At 37.0% G+C, this 26,581-nt stretch overlaps 1 protein-coding gene across 1 annotated transcript in view; it reads left to right on the top strand.

The window, feature by feature from the left end:
• The window catches only part of GRID1 (glutamate ionotropic receptor delta type subunit 1), a 706,314-nt gene that overhangs the window by 499,431 nt on the left and 180,302 nt on the right, over positions 1-26,581 (top strand). The window contains exons 9-10 of the mRNA XM_011355348.2: positions 1,628-1,657; positions 9,141-9,167. Coding sequence (XP_011353650.1) covers positions 1,628-1,657; positions 9,141-9,167 — 57 coding nt within the window. The remainder of the gene's footprint in view (positions 1-1,627; positions 1,658-9,140; positions 9,168-26,581) is intronic.

Here is a 26,581-nt window from a genome sequence, read left to right as displayed (position 1 = left end):
AATTTAACTTGTAAAATTATCTGGGCTATTACCTCGATATCCTGGAAACTTCCTGTTTTCTACATTTCCTTGAGTCATTTTTAGTACTCTACAGAAAATCTTGCATATCACTGACATTTTCAAATTCATTACTAAGCTCCATATAGTATCTGCAAATATGTAAAAAATCTATCTCTTGAAATATCTCTCTTTTCATTCCTACTATTGTGGTATTTGTGTTGTCTCCCTTTACTTCCTAATTAGACTTGACAGAAGTTTTTTTATTATTGATTTTTTTTCAAAGAACTAAGTCTAATTTGTTTAATCAATTTGTTGTACGTTACTCTAATTAATGGATTGGTTTTTTTTTTCTGCATTCATGCTGCCTAGTGTTCATTTTATTGTTAATTTTAAAACTTACTGTATGAGGTGTCAGATAATTTATTTTTATTCTTTCCAGTTTTGGAATGCTATTTGATTCTGGGTATAATTGTGGCTGAATCCTAGTAATTTTTCTAATATAAACAAAAGTGTAATACTCATACAGAAAAGTGCCTAACTCATGAGTAAATCACAGTGATTTTCAGAAAGTGAACATTTTCACACAATTAACAGCCACATCAAGAAGCAGAACATCCCGTGCCCCCAGAAATCTCTCTGGTGCCCCCTTCTGGTCATGACACTCACCGGCGAAAATAATATTGACATCTAACACACAAACTCTACACTCTTCTATTAACTGCCTTCCTTTGCTCGATATCATGTTTATGAGATTTATTATGATTTTTGTATGTAATTTTAGTTTATTCATTCCTACTGAGTTTTAAAATGTAGGTTTTATTTTTATTAAGGTATGGTGAGGCCAGCAAATGGGGAGATGCCTGCCATTGGAAACATAGTTTGTTACAGCTCCTAGGAGGAGGGGTGCACCCCACCACACAGGGCCATGCAGGAAAGCATCAGGGTCAGAGAGGAGGCAGAGGGAACAGGTGACAATGTAGGCAAGAGACTTTGTTGTGGTTTCTGCAGAAAGTAATGAATGAAGCAGGATAAGCAGGTTTAGGATTAGCTAGTTTAGATAATTTTAGGGGCCTTCTGGAAGGTTGGAACTGCACCTGGTTGTCTAATACCTTGCCTTGGCCCTGGGATGATTAGGGCAGGGAATAGAAGCCCAGAGTGTAAGAACTCTATAAATGCGGTGCTTGGGGGCTATGGGTTCTGAACTGCTTCGTTTGAATATAAAAGGCACACGTGCAGTTACTATCTCTAGGAATTGAGTCAGTTATTATCTTTAGGAATTGACTAACACTGGGAGGGACAGTCTCTCCAAAGTTTAGCAAGGATCTGAATGTCAGATATCAAAGCATCAGCCACATGGAAAATACAAAGACATGATTAATACACATTGACATGCAATATTTATTTTATGAATATTTCACATTTTATTTTATCGTTAACACGAGTTTTTTCTATATTTTGTCTATTAATAATAATGCTATAAACATTCTTAGAGAAGGGCTCGACAAAGGAACAATGGCTTCTGCCCGCACCTCTGTTCGGAAGCCAGCTGCCCCTCCATCCCTCACCCTGAAACCCGACAGCTCAGTGCCTCACTGTGTCCCGGGCATCTCTCAAGCAGCTGCCCCAGTGCTGGAGCTCAGAGCAAGCGATTCCATCAGTGAGTAAGGCCAGGCATGGGCCTTTGAGAGGAAGCAGAGGTCTCTGCTTCTCGCCACCCTCTGTCTCACTCAACTGCAACCTACACTGGTTTTCACAGCCAGAGGTTGTGGGGACTTCCTTCCTAGCACTGGAACCCTGTTCTTGAAAGCCCAGTGTACAGCTGGAACTCCTCACTTCTTATGTTGGGGAGATGGCTCTGCAGCCAAGATAGTCCTCCCAAATCTCAATCACCACTTGAGGTTGTCGGACCAAGCCGTTTCACATCTCCGCCCCTTCCTACTGTTTTGAGGTGACCTGTTATTTGAGGTGACCTAGTTTTAGGGCCTCTGTTCACATGCTGGTTACTCTGGCAGCTTCACATGCTGGTTACTCTGTAGTTTTGCTATAATTTTGATGTGGTCTCTAGAGGAGGCAGGTACAACCTTTATTATCTATGCCATCTGGAATCTATATCGACATACTTTACTTTTAATGTTATTCAGCTCAAACTTTAATTTTATTTTCATATTCCTTTTGACTTATGGTTTTATTTAGAAGCATATTGCTTATTTTTTTTAAGTAGAATAGATCTTCTAGTCATCTTTTAATTAATAGTTTCTAATCTATTTCCACCATGATCATAGAACTTGTGAATGATTTTTGCTCTTTGAAAATTTGTATCTTACTTTATGACCAGCCTGTGGTCTGCTTGGGTAAATATTCCATGAGCCCTTAAAAAGACTATGTATTCTATCTTATTGTCTACTATTGTGACTGGATTTGTAGATTTCTCCTTTTAGTGTATTTTCAAATGATAGGTTTTGAAGCTATGTTATTGGGGACATCCAGATTTAGAATTTTGGAGTTTTTCTTTTGGACTGAACTTTTATTATTACAAAATGTCTTTTGTTATGTCTGCTAATGCTTTTTGCCTTAAAATCTATTTGTCTGATAATATAGCTGGCATATTTGAGATATTATGGATAATGTTTGTTGGTCTTTCATTTCCATTATTTTATTTTTAAACATTTTCTCATGTTCGAAAGTATGTTTCACTTAAGTAGCATATAGTTGTTGATTTTTAAAATTCACTTTGACAATTCTAGAATTTTGATTTGGGGTATTTTGTCTATTTACACTCAAAGTAATGGCTAATTTATTTGGATTTATGGTCATCTTTTTCATATTTGTTTTCTATTTGATACATATGTTTCATATTATTTTTCCTTTTTTCTTGCCTTTATGTAAAGTATTTTTTAAATAATTTATTTTCTCTTTCATCACTGTTGAATCTACATATATTTTAAGCCTATAAGTTATTACTATTTGATTTGCACAATCAATATTTTTTCTATTGCACACATACAAGTGTTCCTTCCTCTTCTATTTCATGGAAGAGATTGTATAAAGCGCATATTATTTCTTTTTGAAATATTTGGTAGATTTCATCAATGAAACCATTTGTGCCTGAAGTTTTCTTTTTCGAAAGATTTTTAATTTCAAATTAAATGTCTTTAATAGATACTGAGGATATCCTGGTTATCTATTTCTTCATGAGTGCATTATGATAGCTTATGTCTTTGAAGTTGGTTCTTTTCATCTAAATTATTTAATTTATGAGCATATAATTATTTACCTTATATTATTATTAGTATTACCTTATATTATTATTTTAAATTCTGGAGTGATGATTTATTTTTATATCAGATTTTGGTAATTTGTCCCAGTATTTCTTGGTCAGTCTGGTAAGAGTTTTATCAATCTTACTGATTTCTTCAAAAGTTAGCTTTATGTTTCATTTTCTCTATTGCTTTTCTGTTTTTGAATTCAGTGATTGCACCCCTTATCTTTATTTTTCCCTCCTTTTGATTGTTTTGGGTTTAATTTGTTCTTTTTTTCCTAATTACATAAGATGGAAACTTGAGTTACTTGTTTTATATCTTTATTCTTTCTCTAATATAAACATTTAATTTATATTCACTGTATGCACAGCTTTTGCCACATTAAATAAAACTTGATAAGTTGTACCATTATCCACCCATTTATTTTCAATCTATCCGACATTAATATTTGAATTGTGACTTCTATAGGCAACTAATAGTATGCTATTGCTTTTTGTCTACTCTGTTATTATCTGCCATTAAATCAAAGTGTTCAGACCATTAACATCTTAGCTAATTATGGATAGAGTTGGATATATGGCTACAGTTTTATTATTTGTTTTATTTGTTTTGTTTTTATCTTGGTACTTTGTGTCCCCTTTCTTGCCTTCTTTTGGACTATTTGAATATTTTTAATGTTCAATTTTAGTTTATTTGTTTGATTATTATCTTTTTGTATCAATGTTTAAGGGGCTCATTTAGGGATGCATTGCTCTATATCTATCTGTATGTTTATATAATTTCGTAATCTATTTAGATTTAATATTATATTACTTTACATAAAATGTAGAACATATAGGTTCCTATAACTCTCCTCCTTTGTCCTTAAGTTATTTTGTGTTATAGGTGTCGTATATATCTGCATACATTGGAAACCCTGCAATGTAATGAACTTTTTATTTCAACAGTCATACACATTTAAAAGTACTTCAGATGGGAAAAAATCTTTAGATATTTATCATTTATTTTATTATTCTTTCATTCCTGAAGATCCAAGTTTCTTTTTGATATTATCTTCCTTTAGCCTGAAGAAATTCCTTTAGCATTTTTGTGGTACAGGTCTACTGGCAAAAAATTTTAGGTTTCCAGTTATTTTTCCTTTAATATTTTACATATGTAATTTCATTATTCTCTTGTTTACATAGATTTTTTTATGTCAGTTATCAATCTTATTGTTGCTCCTTTCAAGAGAGTATAATTTTTTCTCAAGCTGCTTTTAAGATTTTCTTTGCCTTTGATTTTCAGAAGTTTGAGTATATATGTCTAGGGGGATGGTTTTCTTTACCTTTATTCTGCTGAATTTACTGAGACAATGGTTTGATTTATTCAATCAGATTCGGGAAGTTCTCAGTCATTAGGTCTTTTAATATTCATTGTGACACTTTATTTCCTTTTCTTAGACAATTAAATATTTATTAGACATGTTTAATATTTATTAAATATTTATTAGACATTAATTTATTAGACAATTATAAAGGAATGCATGTCTTTCATTTATTTTTCATATATTTTTTCCCATATTTTTTTTTCACTCTCTGTGCTTCAGTTAAATACTGGATTTAAATGTGTCTTTGAGTTCACTAGCCCCATATTTTGCTGTTACTAGTTCCATATTCTATTGTGTTCAGTCAGCTTTCATATTGATTCAGTGACTAATTGTACATTTTTCTTTTACCATTCTTGACTACGTTTATAATTATTTTGTATGGATTCAAATTATCTGTGCAAATTTTTCAACTTTTCATTCATATTCTCCCTCATTTCTTTTGTTTTCCTTCACATATAGAAATGACATAGACATATTATTTATTTTCAAATCTTGGTCTAGTAGTTTGAATCTATTCATCTACTAGGAGCTTAATTCTATTGACTATATTTTAATTCGTGATTATTGGTTACTCTTTCCTTTTTTACACATGTATAGTAGTAATCTTTAATTTTATTGTGGGAGATATGCCGTAGGGTCTGGCTTATGTTATCTTTCTCTGATTATTGTGAAATGCTGCACTGAAAGACATTTAAGTTACTAATAAACCATCTTGATACTATTGAGGTTTGGTTTTAGAATTTATCGTGGTTGTTTTACTGTAGTCTTTCTCTCTCTCTTAGAACAGAATTCTTACACTTTGGACATGGCCTTCTGGGGTCTCAATTGAAAGTGATTGGAATTTATTAAAATATTTATACTTTGCTGAGCCTAAAGTTTAAAGATCTCTAGGATTTTATGACTTCTGAAATATGTGATCATTTCTTCTTCTTCCTAGCAGGTCAATCACATCCTCTTAGATTCTTTGCAAGCTAGATACATATCCTAGGAGTCACCTAAGAACTTGCATGGAATTTTTACAGAGATATTTTGTAGTTTTTCATTTCAGCTTCTTCCTCTCTCTTAACATGTGTCATACACTTCTCTCACCTTGGAACCAAAAACTGTTCCTTGCATCTAGTGAGACTGCCATTCTATGCCCTTGTTTAAATTCCATGCAAAATGAATCAAAAAATACCTTCAGGTAAGAAAACATAGTGTGACTATCAGGCTCTCATGTTTTTTTCATTATCTCAGATGTAGTCTTGTATTGGTTCATACAAAGAGGCCCCAAAACAGTTATTTTATAAATTTGAATAGGGTTTATAGTTGTTTACTGTAGGAAGTTACCTTATTTTTATTCTAATATGTATTCATTCATGTTCCTCTCTTGCTTGAAGTGTTGTTCAGTTTAAATAGTTTTGAACCTTTAAATAAAGGTATCATGTTGTAAATATTCACCTGAGACTTACTTTTAAATTCAACATTATGCAAATAAAGTTTGTTACATGGATATTCTGGATAATTCATGTTTGGGGGGCAAGGGTAGAGTGAGATGGCATGAGATTTCACCACACTTCTCAGGATGGTGTGCAATTTATAACTTATGAATTGTTTATTTCTGGAAATTTCCATTTAATATTTTTGGACTATGGTTGACCATGAGTAACTGAAACCACAGAAAGCAAAATCATGGATGAAGGGGGACTACTGTGTATGTCAGTGGTCTCCAACCTTTTTGGCACCAGAGACCAAATGAGAATCTAATGCCTCATGATCTGAGGTGGGGCTGAGGCAATGATGCTAGCACTGAGAAGTGGCTGTAAATACAGAAGAAGCTTCGCTCATTCTCCAGCCAGTCACTTTCCGCTGTGCAGCCTGGTTCCTAACAGGCCACAGACTGGTACTGGTCTGTGGCCTGGGGGTTGGGGACCACTGGTATATGTGCTTATGTACAAGAGTTTCTCTTCAGTATGTACAGAGATGGAATTGCTGAGTTGTGAACAGTCAATTTAAAAATCAACTTATAATATTAGTTTGTTTTCCAAAGAGGTGATATGAATTTATACCTCCAGCAATATATATGTTATCCCATTGATCTACGTCCTTTTTACTCCTTACTATTTTTTGGACATATTTTTGCCAGTTAAGAGAGTATAAAATAATAACACATTTTGATTTTGGTTTGCATATCCCTGATCACTGTGAAGATTTTTATATATTACTTTAGCATATGTTTTTTCTGTTAATGTTTATCCTTTTTGCTTATTTTCCTCTTTCTCATTAATAAAAGTTCTTTATGTGTTCCTGGAGCTTATAACTTTTTGGTTTAAAGACATGCTGTTATCTTCTGAAATTTTTATCATGTTTATTTCCCTCTATCCCTTTAAGATATCTTTAAAATATTAAAATTTTAATCTTAATAAATTAAGATTTCTTTTTCTTTATTTTTAAATGAGTACTTTTGGTATAAATCCAAGGTGAAAACATATTTTCTTATGTTTTCTAGTAAAAGTTTTTTATAAAACTTTACTGAGATATAACTTACAAATAATAAGTGCATCTATTTTAACTGAACAAATGAATGAATGATTATAAATGTGTTCTTTCTGATAATCACAACTTTATTTAAAGAATAGAAAACTTCCATTACCCAAAAAAAGTTCTCCCATGTCTCTTTGAATTCAATGCCCTCCTCTGATGTATACAAATGATGGTCTGACATCTATCACTATAGTTTAGTTTTCTCTATTCTAGAAAGTATAAGTTAAGTACATAGTTATCTTTTGTATGAATATTCTTTTATTTAGCCTAATGTTTGTGAATTTTTTTATGTTGTTTTGTGTATGAGTAGTTTGTTCCTCTTTATTGATGAATTGTGTCCATTATGTGACTATAACCACAATTTTATGGACATTTTGTTTCTTTCCGATGTTGGATCATGAATAAAGCTACCAAGAACATTCACATGCATTCACATGTTTGGTGTGGACTTAAGCTTTCATTACTCTTGGGTAAATATTTAGGGGTATGGCAAATGTGTGTCTAGCTTTACAGGAAATAGCCAAACTGTTTTAAAAACTGGCTGTACCATTTTGAATTCTCACCAGCAATGGATGAAAGTTCTAGTTGCTCCACATTCTTGTCAACACTTGGTATATCTATTAAATTTTTGTCATTCTAATAGGTAGTATGTCTTTGTGTTTTCAAATTTCTTTTATAATGACTAATGATGTTGAGAACTATTTCATGTGCTTATTTGCAGTTCCTAAAATGTTTTTTTAAGTGTCTATCCAAATCTTTTGCCCACTAAAATTGCTTGCTTGTCTTTTTTTTATTGAGTTGTATGAGTTCTTTAATATTCTGGATACCAGTCAATAGTTGTATATATATAGTTAATATTTCCTCTCAGTTCATTACTTGCCTTTTTATTTCCTTAATAGTGTCTTTTAGTGGATATAAGTGTTTAATAGTTATGGAGTCCAATTTATCTACCAGTTTCTTTTTTAATGGTTAGTGCTCTTCGTTTCCTACATATGTATAAAAACTCTGTCTACTACAGTTTATTATCCCATATGTTTTCTTCTAGAAGATTTACAGTTTTAGGTCTTACTTTTCTTTGATCCATTTTGAATTATTGTTTTACATATGGCATGAGATGGATATCGAAGTTATTATTTACATGTGAAATTGTTGAAAGGCGGCCCTAATGAATTACTTTGGGATCTCTGTTGAAAATCAATTACTCTTTTCACGTCTGTAGAATCTGTAGTGATATCCCCATTTTCACGCATATCAATAATTGTTTTTTTGTTTGTTTTTCCCTTTTAATTAGTGTAAATAGGATTTTATCAATTTTTATTGACATTTTAATAATCAATTTTTGGCATAACTATTTTTTCTTTTTTTTAGTTTTGTTTATTTCCTCTTTTTAGTATTTTCTTAATTCTACCTACTTTGTATCAGTTCCTCTTCTTAGCCTTTTAATCAAAAGCTTGGATTAGCGATTTTATACCTTTTTCTTTTTTAAAATATGTAAGTCTTAGAACTGTAATTTATTTTTTGCTAAGTACTACTACAGCTGTATCTTATAAATTGTGATGTATTGGATGTGCATTATCTTTTAGTTCAAAATATTTTCTGATTATCATTGTGATATTTGACCAATTGTTTACTTACACATATATTTTTAAAATTTTATTATTTAGAGCTTTTTTGAAAATATTGTTTTTATTAATTTCTGAATTTTGTCTTAATCACATAATATTTTTTCTGTATGATTTTAGTCCTTTCAAATTTATTGAGACTTGTTTGTTGGAAAAATAATTGTTTGTCTAGGTAAGTAGTACAATTGTACAGCAGTTGTAAGATGCAGTGTTCCATAAGTGCCAGTTGTTAAGTTTGTACATAGTATTGTTCAAGTCTTCTACATACTTACTGAATTTTTCTTTTTTTTTTTTAATACCAGTTATTGAGAGAAGAGTATTGGAATTTTCTGTCATTTTTTGGTTCATGTATTTCAATATTGTTATCAGATGTATACATAGATTTTATGATTCTTGGTGTATTATTACTTTGATAATTATAAAAAGTCTTGTTCCTTGTTCTGCAGGGTACTTCATTAGATATTAATATAGCCCTGCACCTTTTTTTTTGTGCTAGGGTTTGCATGTTTTTTCTTTTTTAATCTTTTATTTTAACTATTTTTTTTAAAGTAAAGAGCATTTCTTGCAGCTAACATATTTGGCTATAAAAAAATCATTCTGACAATCTTCACTTTTTATTAGTGTGTTTATTTTATTTGCATTTAATGTAATTATTTATATGGTTAGGTTTATATTGTAAATTTGCTGTTTATTCATTTGCGCCATCTAGGGTTTTTGTTGTTTCTTTCTTTCTCTTTTACTCTCTTCTTTTGTATTATATTTTAGTATTCCATTTTATCTCCTCTCTTGGTTTATTAGATATATATCTTTAATTTTTAAAATTATTTTTAGTGCTTCTTTTAGTATTTATCATGTGCATCTTTAATTTATCACTTTACAACTTCAGATGATGCTATATCAATTCACAAATAATGTAAGAACCTTAGAACACTATACTTCCAATTTCCACTATTCCATACTTTATTACTTGTCATTATTTTTATTTCTACTTATGTGTTAAACCAACAGTTTATTGTTAGTAGTTTTCCTTTACACACTCAAATATCTTTTAAAAATGAAAAAAATTAAAGAGAGATTATATATATATAATTTCCTTTAATGGTAGATTAATGGTATGAATGGTAGATTAACATTTCCATGTGATATTATTTTCTGGCAGCCTGAAAAACTTCCTTTAACATTTTTTGGTGGGTGTTTGTTTTTCTATAAATGTGTTTTACTTTTTCTTATTTTTTGAGGGATTTATTTTTACTGCATATAAAATTTTACTTCAATAATTATTTTTTTTCACTAACAATTTTATTTCATTATCTTCTGGATTATATTGTACTCAGTAGAAATCTGCAATAATTTTTATAGTTTTTTTATGCTCTAAATAATATTTCTTTGTCTCTAGCTGACTTAAGATTTTCTTTTTTTTTTTTAGCAATTTGATTATAATGTGCTTAGTGGTGTGTGTGTGTGTGTGTGTGTGTGTGTGTGTGTGTACCCTCCTTGGGATTCTGGTGAGACTGTAAGCCTCTCCTCATCTGTCTCTTTTCCCTCAAGGATCACAGTCCTGTACTGCCTCTTGTCTAATAACTAAAAATAGTTGTTTCATGTATTTAGTTCAACCTTTTATTTATTTATTTTGGAAGGGCTAGTGTGATCCAGTTACTTTATTATGACCAAGATTAAGAGTTCTTTCTATTAAAGTTGAATTTTTTCCTTTTAAATTTAAGATCTGAATCTACCTGAAAGTGATTTTTTTGGATAATATGAGTTGGTTCTAATTTAATTTTTAAAAAATATGGACAACCATTTGCCCAAATTCCATTTATTGAATAGGCCTTTTCCTAATGATTTATCATACCTCCTCTTTCCCATAGCAAATTTCTCTGTGTGTATATATACACACATATACACTTCTAGGCTCTTTAGTCTATTGTGTTGGTGAGCAAGTCTATCCTTGCACCAATACCAACTGTTATAATTTCTATGGCTTAATAATAAATCATATAAATTTTAATATTTAGTTGGTTTTTCTCTCTCAATTCTTCTTCAGAAATGTCTTAGCTATTCTTAGCTCTATATTCTTCCAAGTTCCTGGGAAAATATTGCTTTTTTGTTAGCTATTTTTTTTTCTTGCCTGTACATATAAATTTAGAGAGAATTGATTATCATGTTTTACATCTTTCTTTCTTTGAACATAGATTATCCTTTTTTAAAGTTCTTTAATGACTTTCAGTAATTTTTATAATTTTCTTTATATGGATCTTTCACATATTTTGTTAGATTTATCTGACATGGTAAATGATGTTCTTTAAAGATATTTTTCTCTAATTGCTTGGAACTTAAACATACATTTGACTTGAGATGAAATAGATTTTATATTCATTCATCTTGCTAAATTCATCTTTTATAGCTAATAATTTTTCTCGATTATTTTTGTTTTATATATACATAAACATGTAATCTAAAAATAATAACTCATTTTCTCCTTTCTATTCCTTAGGTCTTTTTTTCTTCTTATTGTATGTTCTAGAACTTCTAGTATAATGTCAAATAGATTTGGTAATAGTACATATCTTTCATCTTTCTGATTTTAAAGTAATTGCTTTGCTATTTCCCCATTTTGGATTATGTTTATTAAATATACTTTGCAGATACCTTTTATCAGATTAAAGAACTTTCCTTCTATTCTTAATATGATTTTCATCAGGAATTAATATTGAGTATTGTGGAAAGCTTTTTCTGCCTCTGTGAAGTGATGATGTGGATTTTCTTCATTAATCTGCATAATCCAATTTATCTGCTGTTGTATGCAGTTATTAGAATTTCATTTCAGATTTTTTGTTTGTATATTTTTAATCTATAATTATGAATGAAATAGTTCTATAAAATATCCTTCATGTATTAATTTTGTTCCTTTGGGGGTCAAAATTGTAGTGGGTTCATTAGATGAGTTAGGGTCTGCTCCTTTGTATAATTTCTAAAAGGATATATTCTTTATAAATTTATTAGAAATTGTGCAGAAAACAGTTAAGAACATCTCTATGGGAAAATTATTAGCTAATACTTTTAAATTTCTTCAGAAGCAATAGGAATTTTTATGTTTTCTTTTTTCTCGAATCATTTATAAGTTTTAGCACACATTAACTTTTAAAAGTTATTAGCATAAATGAATTAATAATCTCTTATTTTAAAAGTTTGCTATATTGGTAATTATGTCACTTTTTCATTGATGATATTATTTACACATTCTCTTTTTCTTGAAAAATCGGTAATCTCAGAAGCTGTCTATTTTGTTATTCCTTTTTAAAAAATTAACTATCCTTGTTTGGTTCTTTCTATTTTAACAAAGAAAATAGCCCAAACTTTAAAGCCAGATTCTGGCTGAGGCAATAACTGTATGGTCTTGTGTAAATTACTTAAGTTCTTTGTGTTTCACTTTCCACCTCTATAATGGAAATAATAATTATACCTATGTAACATGATTGTTATGAGGATTAGATTAGTTACTAATTGTAAAACACTTAGAATAGTGCCTAACAAACAGTGACATATAAATAATTTTTTAGTAAATAAATATCTTATTTTTGCTCTTATTTTATCATCTTTTTTCTTAAATATCTTTGGAATTACTGTTATATTCTTTTAAAATTTTTAGGTCTTGCTTCTCTTTGAATATAATGATTGGAAACTATTTTCTCAAATTACCATATTTGCTATGTGGTTGTTGTGTTGTTATAATTATTATTCAATTTTGGTGGTTTTGAACTATCCACTTTGAATATTTCTATGATCTTTGAGTTATTTAGAAGTACTTAAAAATTGTTCATATATAGGAATATCTTATGTTTTCGTTAGTAACTTGTAATTTTTGTCAAGAACATAGTTTGTTCAATTTTACTACATAATCAGTTTTTGGAAATGTGCCATATGTGTCTGAGAAGAATGTGTATTTTTACATTGTCCAATGCATAATTATATGCTCATTAAATTGTGTTGTTCACATCTTATATATTTTTGGTGATTATTGATCTGCCAATAATCGAGAAAGCTTCTTAGAAATTAACCACTATGTTGCCAGATTTTTACATGTCTCTTCGCAATTCTATATGTTTGCTTTATATATTTTGAGGCTAATTTATTAGGTGCATGCTTATTTATACATAGTATATCTTTTAAATTAATTAAAGCCTTCAACATTCTGTTGTAACTCTCTAGATATTTCTGTACTTTTTGCCTTAATATTTATCTTGTCTAATATTGATTTAGTTTTTCTTTTTATTGGTATATCTTGACATATCTTTTCTTGTCCTATTACTTTTAACCTGTCTGTGTCTTTAAGGCAGTTTACAAACAACACACAGCATATTTTTCCTCCAATCATTGTCTTTAAATTGGAAATAAAAATTATTGTGATTATTAAGACATTTGAATTCTTATATCATTTGAAAATTTGATTTAAATTATCTAACTTTTTTTGCCTTTAAAATCTTTTTTAATTTGCCCAAATGATAAGAAATGTAGCAGCTTTGTACCATTAATTTTGCTATTACTCAAAGCATTTTGTTATTTTCTAGAATTTTAATTTTTTTTTCTTTATGGATCTTTGTCTTTTCCTTTTTGGGGGTGTTCTTGCCTTATTATTTTCATTCCTACTTCATGAATCTCCTGCAACATCTGCTAGGTTTGTTTCTTTTTTTATTTTAGTGCTTTCTCACAAAATCTTTTTTAAATGTACTTTTGTGTGACAAACCAAGTGAAGCCTTGTATGTCTGAGGATATTTTTATGACACTTGAAAGACAGTTTGGCTGGATATAAAATTCCAGCTTTAATATTCCTTTGTCTCAAATACCTTAAAAATATTACTTCATTGTCACATGAGGTCAGACTTCAATATGAGAATTAGGAGTTTGGTTTTATTTTCAATCCTTCCTTCTTTAAGTTACCAACTCCCCTTTTAAGCTCAGTTTGTTATTTTTCTTTCTCTTCCTGTGACTTTCCATCTTAGCCTTCTCTTTTTCTTTAGTTCTAACAATTTCATAAAAAAATAAATGTGTATGAATTATTTAGCAGATGTGGTTTATTACATTGTCTAGTCTATCTACGCTAACTTTGTCTGGCACTCTAATCAATTACTCTGTAACAGCAATCCCTGCTAGAAGAGGCTGTTTTTTTCTAAATCTGTCTGAGCAAACAGCACTCATTTCTCAGGATTCAATGTGGCCTTGCCTATTCCTTTTTTTCTCCACTTCTTGCCCAATAGTTCTCTGGAAATAGTTTTCCCTGAATAATTGTAGAGCATTTTCTGAAAATGTATTTCAGGGAACAGTAGTTCTTCTAAATGTGTATAGATGTTAAGTGAAAAATAAAAGTGCCGTATATTCAAATGCATTTAAGAAATGTTGAGTGAAACAAAACCATAAAGGCTTCTTTACAGAATGATTTCTCAGAACCTTTGATGACTCTAATTCCATGAGATGAAAGCTCTTTGAAATGCATCATGTAAGACTGACGTTCTGAAGAACACATTCTGGGAACCTTTGCTATCATATGTTTTGGAACATGCAGAAATTCATCTGGCTATTCAGGAGCGGGAAGCACATACAAGGGGAGTTCATGTACACTATCTAAGTTGGCATAGACCCTGAGCTCCAGAGTAAACAAAGAAGAGAAGGGTGATTTTAGAATATTCACCTGTGGTGTTTTAGAAAGGCAATATACATAGGTAGTCCACTGATTACATTTCTCAATTCATATTCATTGACCTTTTATTCAATGGAAATCCCTCCCAGTATTTATAATAGGATGACTGCCGGTATTGTCTTCATCTTTTTTTCTTTGATCTTTTCTGTTGTCATTTCTTTGTCTTTATAAATATTTTAGTTAGAAGTTGGGGGAGAATGTACTATCTTCCATTTTAAACTAGAAACTTATATACATAGTGCAAGAGTTTGGTAAATAATCTACATTGAGTTTGCAATCTCCTTTGGGACAAGGAAAGCAATCGCTTGGATATAAACCAGCTTTACACTTCTCCATGAGTGTTTAACCTCAGGGGCACAGCTATATTGTCTCATGATTGCAGCAGGAAAATGCAAGGTCATATCTTTGGCTCAGTTGCCTTTCACAGTACATGACTCTATTGGAGTCATGTGGTAATACTGGCTGCACCTCAGGCACTTGTTTAGAAGCAAAACTTTGAACTTGTCGCTACTTAATCCCCATCAAAGGCAGATTGAAAGAAACAATACTTTTACTAGATTATCTGAAAGTTATTCAATCTGTCAATCATTTGGACACTCTAATGTTTATAATCGGGTGAAGCTGGGCATCGAGTGAGCCTCCTCTGTTAGGAATTGCTTTCTTTATGGAGACCCATTTCATCAAATATTTTTGGTGTGATATCATTGACTATCACTGAGGGACATGGTTAGGAAAACTCATTATCGGCTATATTGTGAGCATGATCTTGAAAACAGCTGATGCTTGACACATGTTTTCTTTATAAGCACTGAAGCACTGAGATTCAGTCTCAGGGATGGAAATAGCTCTGCTTGTTTTGTCCTATGATATTATAAATCATTTTAGTGATTAAGTTACTGATCATATTAAGTAGCTAAAATGATGGGTGACAGAGTGGATATTTAAATCATTATGGCAGGCTGGTAGAGGCTAACCAAGTAACCTCAGCAGGGAAAAATCTACAGCCTTCATTTGAATAAAAACAATCAATTGAAACACCTGTCCTGACAGAGAGATTAATTTGGCATTTCCAAAAGTGTGTTCTGAGCAACACTAGGCTCAAGAAAATGTTTCCTGAAGGAATGGGACCCTGGGGAAAACAAGTATGGGAAATGCTATATGTTAAAATCTTCTGATGATTCTCAACAACGCATATTAACATCTTAAAAATTAGTAGTAAAGAAATCTGTTGAATTTTTGTTATACCCATTTTTTTCTACCACAGGACTTTCCTCCTTGTTGCTGCTGTTATCCCCTGTAGGACCTAGTACTGTTTGAAGAGTGCTCTGTAGAATTCACTTTAAATGATGGGTTAATCTTTACAGTCAGACCAGTGAGTTTTTTCTCACATCATTGACTGTCTCTCCCACTGTAATAGTGCTCTTATTTTTTCATATACTCTTCATTATCTGCCTGGAACTTTTTCTTCACGATAGTAGTAATAGTTACTATTTATGCAGTGTCCAGGAGATATTATACCTTGTATAAAATTAATACCAATAATGATAACAAGAATGATGAATGGTGGGGCCCTGGAGAAACCATTCACCACTGTAGAGGTTAGAGAACTATATGGAGCAGCTGGAGGTCCAATAGCAGGACTCTATTCCTTCATTCACATCTTTCCTGACCTTCTTTCAGTCTTGTCTTAGATTCCGTGAATAAAGTTATGAATAAGATATAGACATTGTCTCCAAGGGCTTAACATCTGGAGTGATAACAGAAGTGAACACACAAGGGCTCAGCATATGACAGGAGCTGGGGTAAGAGACTCCAGAAGAGGAAGTGATTAGTGGAGGTTTCAGTAAAACTTGATTAAAGTGAGCCCACCTGAACTGCTGAATGGACAGGAGCTGCCAGGTGGGTGGCAGGCTAAGGATTTTCAGCATGGGATACATGATCCTTGTCCCTGCAGCCTGCAGCATGAAGGTGTGCATAAGGAACTGCCAATAGTTGCTCCTGCTTGAGGCGTTAGGATTAGTGTAGATGGACCACAAAACCCTTGGAGGAAGAAGGAGGAAATGGAAAATGGACAGAGAGAGGCTGCCAAAGCCCATCTTTGGTGCTGAGCTACAGCAAAGGGGTGTGCATCTACTCTATGCAGGAAACAGTTGACTGGAATCTAACATCTGGCATATGCCAAATGTTTAATCATGAGAAATCTACTTAGAGACTTGATATATACTCTTTTCTTCACTTAGTAAATGGAGATAAAAAGTGAAATTCACTTCATATGTCTTAAATAAGATAGCATAGCCTTAGCCCAGTGCCTGGCACATCATCCGAGTACCATATAGGTTACCTGCATTATATAATAGCTAACTGTCCATTATGGAAATCCCTCCTGAGGAAGTGAGGTGTATTTAAAGACAATGGGGAGCCACTGAAGGATATTAAAAGGGGTGATGGCATGGTTAGGTTTAATTTTAGAAAGATTATTCTGTGTGGTGAGGAGTTACAGGGAAACGAGATTGGAAGCATGAAGGATGGTGAAGAGGCCATCTGAAATAATCTAGGAGAGAGATGTTGAGAGTATGGTCCAAGGCTCTGTCAGGGATACTGGAAAGGATTGAAGGATTTGAAGGAATTGTAGAAGGGAGGTGGGACTTGAGGCTGCTTGGGAGAACTAGGTTTCTATTGATAACTGAGGCCTTGCCTTCTAAAAGTACACATTGCCCTAGAGAAGGTCTGGGAACAGTGTGTTTCATAGAGGAGTGGGGATGTGCTCTGTGTTGTTCCAGAAGGGAGAGATTATAGGAAAACAGCTTTCAACATAAGTTTCTAATAGAGCTGTCAGAAGACAGTATAAATTGTCTTGTAAGGTAGTGAGTGCCCCAACACTAAGAGTATTCATGCAGAGTCCTGATGCTATGGAAGGGATTTCTGTTGTCAGTGGGATTTTCAACTACCTGATCTCCAAAAGTCCTTCCAGGTGTAGGTTTCTGGAATTAAGAGCCTCTTCCAGATTCTGAGGCAGTTAGTGGTCTCTCAAACCACATCACACAAAGGACATGAAGCACAGTGTTTTTTTTTTTTCTGTCAGAATGGAGGGATCTGCATATTTGGATTCAGGCTGCATCCTTGATATTGGAAGCATATTAACACCTGCATCAGGCCATGCAAGTGCTTGGCGACTGCATCTCTGGACAGGGTGCACATACACCATTTGTAGGACCCCAGTCTTAGTGTATATTGAAGGCCAAAGCTGTGCATGTTGGGCTTCATATCTGCATCTCTCTGAAGATGCTGACATATATTTCCTTTATTACAGAGTCTAAACATCAGGCATATTACCTATGAATTATTTTGTTTGAAGATGGTAAAAAGAAAGGACCATGTTGCCGATCCTGGAGGTCGCAGGATTTCTCTGTCCCAGATACTCGAACATCTTGACTCACCATTGCCCACAACTTGATCTTTTTCCTGCTGGATGCCTGCCTTGGGTGGGAGTGGGCTGGGACAGGGTGTGGCAGCCCTCAAAGCAGACATCTGACTAAAGCTGAGATTTTTTGCATCATCTTCACTTCTCTCTTTCTGATGGATGAGGACCTTGAGTGTCTGCTGTTTTGCTGGCCCACTTTCTCAGGAGCTCTGGACTCGGGGATAGTTTGGTCAGAAGGGCAATCAGACACAGAAACACTGTAGCTCCCCCTGAATAACTCTGGAGTGTTATTTCTGTCATTCCATTTGGGTATCAGGAGGGAGAGGCTTCACCTTCAAAGAGAAGGAGACAACTTCCTTTGAGAAGGCCTCCAGTGGCCCTGCCTTTGAACCTGCCCTGTGGATCTGGGTGCTCAGAGCTGCCACTGTCACTTTGTTTAGCCTGCTCTATGAGCAGAGGGAGACCAAGATACCAAGGCCTTCAGTAACTCTCAGCTCAGGTAGTGAACTGGATTCCAGGGTAATAAACCCTGCGTCCTGCCAGAGAACAAATCATTGCAGTAGGAAAGAAGATTCTGGCTTCCAATGTCTGATGACTTATTATGAAGTAGAGTCAAGAAGGAAAATCATTTAAAAAATATTGAAAGGCACCCCACCAGGGCTCCCTCCACTGGTGGAAATATCAATACGAGATTTATTTAAAGCCCTGAGTCCTGTGGCATCATCTAGAGACAGGGACAACCCTGTCTGCATTTCAGAACTGACAGCTACAGCTTGTTTCTCCCACTGATGATGCTGTTGCTGCCGCCGTCGGGAGCTTCACCTGTCAAGATGGCTTTCTGGTGGCACTGGCAGTGGAGACATGATCATCTAGTGGGGCGGGCAGCTGTTCCAGGGGGCTGAGGTCTCATGTCTGTGGAAGGAGGATTTTGGGAAAGGCATGCTTCATGGTTTGGCTGGGGCGGACAGAGAACTTTCGATATGTCCTAGCCTGTAAATGTACTTTCTCTGGGCCACTCCTCTGCCCAGCTCTTTCCTGAGCTTCATGATTTGCTTTTCATCTCTGTTGTTTTATAATCTCTTCTTTGAACTTTTTGTCTCTCAGATTTCTTTTTTTCCTTCAAGAGACCATGTTATCTCTAACTTCTTTGAGAGAGGGGAGGATATTGGTCTGAACTCCTCATCTTTTTTTTTCTTTCTCTAAGAAATAATTTCTTGTGATGGATTTTACTTCTTTATCTGTTCTTTCTGACGTTCCTTTCTTTCCCGTGCCTGCTCCTCCCTCCCTCACCAATGTTTTGGGGAAATTTTGTTCATGTTTTCATTGTTGCTTCCTTTCTAGTTGTCACTCATTGTTGAGGAACTCCAGCTTCTCGTTAAAGGAAGTGTAGGGAGGGGTGGGAACTGGGGGGTGAAATGGGCTGGGGCATTCCTGGACCTCCTTGGACATCAGTTCTCACTGTCTGTGATTCACTTTGTCCTGGGCATGCATCTCTCCATAATTTTCAGGATTCAAAATCTTAAGGGACTTTCAGAAAATCCCCTTAAGATCCACATTCTCCGTGTTATGACTTGGGCTGTCTACCCTCAGATCCTTTACTCTGCCTCATCCTGGGGCATCTCAGGGCATGGCAGGAGACCTCAGCATGGACTTTCCTCTGCTCTGTCCCTGTTGTATTTGAGGCTGACCTGGCCTCTTCAGCAATATCACTCACCTTTCTGTGGGCTCCCTGCAACTCTCTTATCTGGGGACACCTGTGTTCTGCTCATGAGTGTTTGTCTAATCACTCAGGTGTCCCTACCAGGCAAATGTGCTCTGGGTACTGTGGTTTAGAGTCTCTGAGCGTGAAGGTTGCTCATTGTTTTTGGGAAAGGCAGGTTTAGAAGGGGAGCAGGTTATGAGTTGGGGGAGGCAGAGTGTGTCACTCGCAGACCCTCAGGAAGGCTAGGATCAAAGCCAGTTTCTCACCTCTGCTTCTGAGAGTCCAAGGATGTGGCTGGCATCTTGCAAAGCTTCTCCAGCAGGAGAACAAGAACTGGATGGCGGAAGGCTCTGTGCAACCTGTAAAGAGGGCTTGTTGAGGCAGTATGTGGAAGGAGGGAGGATAAGTGTTGAGGCGGATAAGTGACAAAACTGGGATGGCCTTATAATGACAAAGTGCCTGACTCTGTTAGAGCTTGGTGACTATCAGCAGCCACTCCATTTTCTGTCTCTGGATGCCCACTCAACGAGTAGGGTAGTGTCCATCTCCATGTGCTTCTGACCAGCAAGGATGAGGCCATGCCCAAAGCCAGTGACTCCAGTGTGTCCTGGTCCCCCATCTTGATGGTGCTTGACCTCCCTCATTTTATATCATCTGTCGCCCCTGCCCTCTTAGTCTATTTCCTATGACAGAGCTTGCTTTAGACACAGCTTCGAATCTCTCACGTAATTTCTCTGTCCTGCAGTCTCCTCACAGAAGCAAACTTTGTTTTTTTCCAGTTTCTCCTTTTCAAGGCCTAAAATGGCCTCTGGGTATAGAGCCAGGTCCCCTGAGGACAATTACCTAGTGTCAAACTGCTGGTGCTTGGCAGAATGAGTGTCATCTCATTTAATAATTTTCAGTGATGCTCTGCTCAATCTATATTCATTGAGTTCCTGGTATGTGCCAGTCATGGGGTTAGGTGCCAGGGAAATGACAGCGGACAAAAGGAGACACAGCCTTGCCCTCCCACATTTAGAATCTGGTGCCCACCTGGCAGACATTTTCAGTGATGCTCTGAGGGCTGAGACTAGGGGAGGACAGGGTTGCTATAGGAGAACATACAACAGTGGTCCAAGCCTGGCTGTGGGATGGTCCCAGGAAAACCTTCTGGACAAGGTAACATCTACAGTGAAGCCTGAAGCAGAGTCAGCAAAGGAGTGGAAAAGGCAGAGGGCTCCCTGCAGATGAGAGAGGTGTGAATACCTAGAGGCATGAGAAAGGTGGGTGCTGCCATCACAGAACTGGGAGCTCTTCAGGGTGAGGGAAGAGAGAAAAGGATAAGGCCTATGACTCTGACTCTAACACCTGTGTATTTGGACTATATTTCAAGGGTAGCAGGAAGGTTTTCATTTTACAAGATTACTCTGCCACAGTGTGGGGGCATTTAGGACCGGCTGAGGCTGGAGCCTGGGGTACCATTGCACCTGTGCTCTATATTTCTGCCACTTTGACCAGGCCCTAAAATTGCATGGGTGCCTCAGGAACTGTCCACCATGTCTGACAAGCTGAAGTCAGCCCAGTCCTTCCACCTCTGTTCTGAAACTTGAGAGTGTTTGCTGCTTTAGCTGTAGCAGAGGAATCCATAGGGCTGTGCTAAGAGCCCACCAGCCGAAGTTCAACTGGAAGGGCTGTTTGCTACTTGGAACCATACATTGTCCCAGACACAGCACCAGGAGCTTTGCAAAACCCATTCTCAGAGACGGTCTTTGTCCAGAACCCCCATTTTATATAAGTTCAAGCTGAGGCCCAGGGAGAGATGATTGTTGACTATTCTTCTGGATTTGCAATGCTGCCCAAGCCCTGTGTGCTGACAATCCCTCTGTGGATGTTCCTGCATCTTCCCCAGGCCCCTGGGCTGGCCTCAGCCTGTACGCTAGCGGCAGAGTTCTGTGTAATGTCGGTATTGGCAGGTGTCTCAGTCCCAGAGCCAGCTCTGTGGTTCCTGCTTACACAGTCAGAATCCTGAAATTTGAAAATAGATCATAAATAGACGTGTAGATGACCTAAATCCAACTGGAGTGGGGCACCCTGGGGGAAAATAGAGTATATTTATTTATATTTATTTATATTCTGCCTCATCTCAGAAAAGGATTAGCGGCAGCTTACAGAAATACTTAATGTACAACTGGAGGTTCCCCTCCCCGCAATTAAGAAATGGAGGAAATCAGGGCAAAGAGAAAATGAGGACAGAGATGCAAGATAAAGCCATGGAAAGATTAGTGTATGAGACGCATGCACCTCAATCAGCCTCTCACCTCTGGTGTTCTTTAGCCCAGTAGTAGTATTTGCCCAGTGAGTCCTGACTTGGGCTGAAACCAATAAAGCAGCTCAAGCCCTCCCCGTTGGTGCAGCTGGTGCTCAGTGACTCATCTGCTAAGAACTTGATCAGTTGCTGGAGGTCAACTCCTGATGTTCCTTAAATGCCTGGGAGCCTCCTACTAGCCACAGTAAAGAATGCAAGAATTTCTAGTTGGAGTGCCAGGTCATCCCTAAGGCAAAAATAAATCAGGTACCCCAGGAGAAGGAAGACGAGCCTTCCCAGATACTCAAGATTGAAGAAATCTTTAGTTGATGATTGATGTTTAGAAACATTAGTGTTTGCATTTCACCAGAGAATAAATTCATGTGACCAGCCAACAAATCCTCATTGACCTGTCTCTGAATAAGCCACCATGCTAGGTGCTGCAGAGAGGACAACAGGGAGACTGCCCATATTAAGGACACCCATAAACATAATAATGAAAGGTTAATGGTAAATGCTAAGAAGGAAACAGGAGCGGCTCTGATGGAGATGGGGCAGTGCTGGTGGCAGGACTGTGTTCTGCAGAGTTCTTCCTGAAGAAGTAATATACAAATCGAAACCTAAATGTTAAGAAGGAGAAAGCCACATAAAGAACCAGAGGAACCATGTTATGGGCAGAGGAAAAGAAGGCAAAAGCACCAAGGTATGCCAAGCCTTGGAGAGTTCTGGGGATTAAGGAGGTCCATGTGGCTTTGAATATGTCTTTGATGTCACAATTCCCATCTCTTACTTAGGGCTCCAAGAGCCTCTGCCTAAGAACCTGACTCTGAGACTAGTCTATGTGAGAGGCTGGGCCCTGGGGAAGGCAGGAGTGGGTCAGCAGTGTCCAACAATTCTGCCTCTTAAAGCAGAGGAGACTCATTAGGCTTGGATAGATGCTGGGTTAGGGCAGCTATGTTTCAGTGAGAGACTTCATCTTCTGTCAGGATTGGTCTTACCTGATGAGAAGGATGACAAGCTGGAAGAGGAGGCTGCATGTCTAAGGGTTTGGGGATAAATATTAGAAAAGAGAACCAAGGGCAGGCATCCTCTAAGGTGTCCTTATATTCCAGGGATCAGATGCTTCCTCCAAGAAGTGTCCATGACTGTTGTTTTTAACTTGCAACCGCCTTGAGGTTTCTGTGATGAGGAACTCCATGTAAGGACCCTCTAGTCATTGCCTCAGCTTACCTATTATTGGGAAACTCCTAGTCCCAAAGACAGAGTACGGAGGGCCAAACTCAGCATTACATTTAGGACATGGAGGAAAATGACCTTGCCTGGCTTCCTCCACCAGTGAGATCTGATCATGGGAATTACATTGTATACAAATACCTAAATCAGACTTACCCTATTTCTATCTTATCAGATATTGCCTTTGAGAGAGCAACAGGATGTTGGAAGGGTGCAGAGGGACAATGGGGAAGCTGCTTTGGGTGAGATCTGTCCCATGGGTCCCAAGATTTTCCCACTGAGTGGCTCTCCTTCTGAGGCTTTATATCACCACAGATGCTCCTGAGACAAGGTTGTTTGGGTGTGTTGGCAATGCAAGCCATCAGATATGTGACAGTGGGAAATAGGAGTGGGAGCTCGAATGTTATGGTGATGTGGCAGCATTGGTCTTGGTTTATGGATACATTTGTATTTTGCTTCTCTGTGTAGAAAGCAGGGGCCAACAGGCAAACTTTGAGCCTAAAAACAAAAACTGGCCTGGTAGCAACTTGCAGATTTTCAGAAAAGCATTTAAGCTGGATTCAATTTTTCTTGGTGAATGTAGGGAGCAAGATGATAATCTACCAACACTGGCTGAGCTGTACAAGCCCTGTCAAGATCAGGGGTTTCCACTTTTGCAAGAATGGCTACCAGGTAAGAGGAGACGCTATGGAATCAAAAACTTACTGGTCTACTTACACTGACTAATCTCCATGGGTTACAGCAAACCTGCAATAGCCAAGGTTTTCCAGTGTTTTGGGGCTCCATTCAGAATGGGGGCTGTTTTTGCAATCTGCCAGTCCCTTCTTCCTTCCTGACTTGCTGAGCCCAGGTCACTGCCTAGCAGTGCAACGAGCACCTGCCTTTCTGGCTAGGCTCACTGTACCTCTTTCTGCCCCTGACCATATTCTATAAAGAATGTTTCTCCCTACAGAGAAGAAGTAAATCAAGAAAGTAAGAAGCTGACAAATGTCTAGGCATCAATAATTTCTTATTCTTTCATTCATTCATCAACTCTTAATTGGTATCTACTGTGTGTCAGATACTGCTAAGGGGTAATTAAAAGCAAAATTACTTTTTTATGAAGTTTTATAGCCTCCTGAGGGTGACCGATGAGTAAGCAGATACTTATGATGTGATAAGTATTTTCCAGGGCTAATAGGAGATATGAGCAGAGAGCATAACTGGGAACAAACATTAGGGAGTAATTTCAGAGTGGATTCTGTGAAGTCTATGGTCTCTTCTCAGACCCTGGAGCAGAGGGGTCATGTGTAGTTAGAAACTATATTGGAGAATGCTTGGCAGCATGTGCCCCTGACTGCTAGGTGTCAGCTGGACAGAGCATCAGAGAAGGGCTGGGCTTTGGCAATAGACCCACTTATTCAGAGATGGTCTGGCCTAGGAGATGGTGAAGGTCCGCTGGTGGGCAGTGCACTTGGCTAGGCATATGCCTAGTTCTATCCATGGTTCAGACAAATGGGAATCCTAAGTGTCTAAGTACTGGTGGGGGTCACTGAATTTGGATAGGCCCTGGGAAAGGAAATAGGGCTAATTGAGCAGGAAATATTCATGACTTCAGTACCCAGATATTCTACCCTGGGATTCAAAATAGGACTTCAGTTCCCACAGAAAGATAAGTGAGAGGGAACGAGGCCTAGACATTGGAAGCTAGCACTGAGGTTGGTACCCAGCTCTTGGACAAGCCAGGAGCTGCTCAGGTGGTAGGCTTACACATAAGACCTTTTATGAATGGGGTCTAGGTGGACAGCAGAGCTGTGACTCAGAGGACAATGCAGATTTCATGGCCCAAGCAGCCATAGGTTAAGTTCTCTACCTAAGGTCAGCATTGTTCAGTCCAAGCTGAGTGTGAGGATGGGAGAACCAGCAGGCCTAATGTGGGGCCGGGAGTGGCCAGGGCAAGGAAGGAGCAGTCACATTTTTCAGGCCTTCCTCTTTGCCAGCCACAGTCTGTCCTGAATGCCCTATGTCTGTGATCTCACTACAATGTTACATGAATGGGAATGGTCTCTCCATCCACCAAAGAGGACACTGAGACTCAGAGAGAGTCTAAGTCACTTGCTAGTGTCTCAGTTGTCCTTCGTAAGTGCTATGCTCCAGGCAAGCCTGTGTGGCCTGATGGGAAATGGCAGACTAGAGCTGGGAAGCAGAGGGGCAAGTCTTTCCATAGGAGGAAGACTTGGTTCTTGACAGCACTGGGCCATGGTAGGAAGCCCAGCCATGGTTCTGCCTCTCACAGTGGTGGCCGGGTTGGCTGCGTGTGACCCCTAGGCAGGCTGGCAGGAGGCCTCATTTTTTAATGGCTGGTTTATTTCCAGGTTAAAAGTTTCTCCCTCCCACTTCCCCTCCTTTGCTGCCCTGCCCTTTGCAGCCTGGGCCCTGGGAGGCCTTAGTGACTTCCACGCTCACAGCAGGTTCATTGGCCTCTGCACAAATCTCCTTCATATCAGCCGGGTTCTGGTGGGGGGTTAGCATGCTAATCTAATCGGCCCTTTCCCCCTCTATAATTACTGTAATCTATAACAATAATTATAGTCCATTTTATTTTAGTGCCACTTATCTAAATGTGGATGTGCACTACTGAGATTGCCAATAGAAAAAGCCCCTGGGTGAAATGGCAGGGTGGGGAGGAGTGTGGGGAGAGAATGCTGCCTCACAGCTGTGGTGACTGACTTTGCCTTTACAAGCCCATTGCTGCCCTCCTAGGACACCACCACTTTTCCCTGGAGTCCAGTATGCCTGTAGGGGCTGAGTCATTGAGCCATAGGCAAAGAGGTAGGATTGTCAAGTCAACTCTGGGTAGACTGACTTCCTGGGGAGGTGGTTGTCTTGGACCTGAGAACCAGAGCGACTACTGGCTATGACACCTGAGAGGTGGCCACTGCAGTTTGGTTGCGAAGTTCTTCAAAGATGGGGCTGACATGCTCTACATGCAATTTCTGAACTGCCTAATGCAATTTCTAGCACATGGTAGGTGTCTAATGAGTGTTCGGTGAATGACATAAAAGGAGCATTAAAAAATATATTGTGTCATTTAGACTGGCCATTGATCTAGGCAGATTTCTATCCATGAGTCAGGACTCACTGCCTCTGTAACTTGGGAAAAATGATTACTTGGGGGAACAATTTATGAAAAAAACCCGTTTATTTTACATAGCATTATCTAGTATAGTCAGAGATTGTGTGTATGAATATGTAAGTATAGTGTGCTGTATGTGTACACTCGTTTGATGTACTTTTGCGGCCATTTTTCCTTTTCCTTCTATTGGAGGAGGGCTAATATTCTGTCTTCAGTCTTATCCTAAGCCAAATTTCCTAAGACAAATTTCCTAATTTGATTCTAGGCTTTTGAAGTCTGGGGGATGCTATCAGTCACAGTGGTAGAGAGTTTGGTACAACTTATTTATTACTGGAGGCCTTGCCATAAAGTCTAATGGGG

This window comes from Pteropus vampyrus, unplaced genomic scaffold (assembly GCF_000151845.1).
Source record: "Pteropus vampyrus isolate Shadow unplaced genomic scaffold, Pvam_2.0 Scaffold20, whole genome shotgun sequence".
NCBI lineage: Eukaryota > Metazoa > Chordata > Mammalia > Chiroptera > Pteropodidae > Pteropus > Pteropus vampyrus.
Note: the sequence above shows the minus strand (reverse complement) of the source record. Positions and strands in the feature narration are given on the sequence as shown.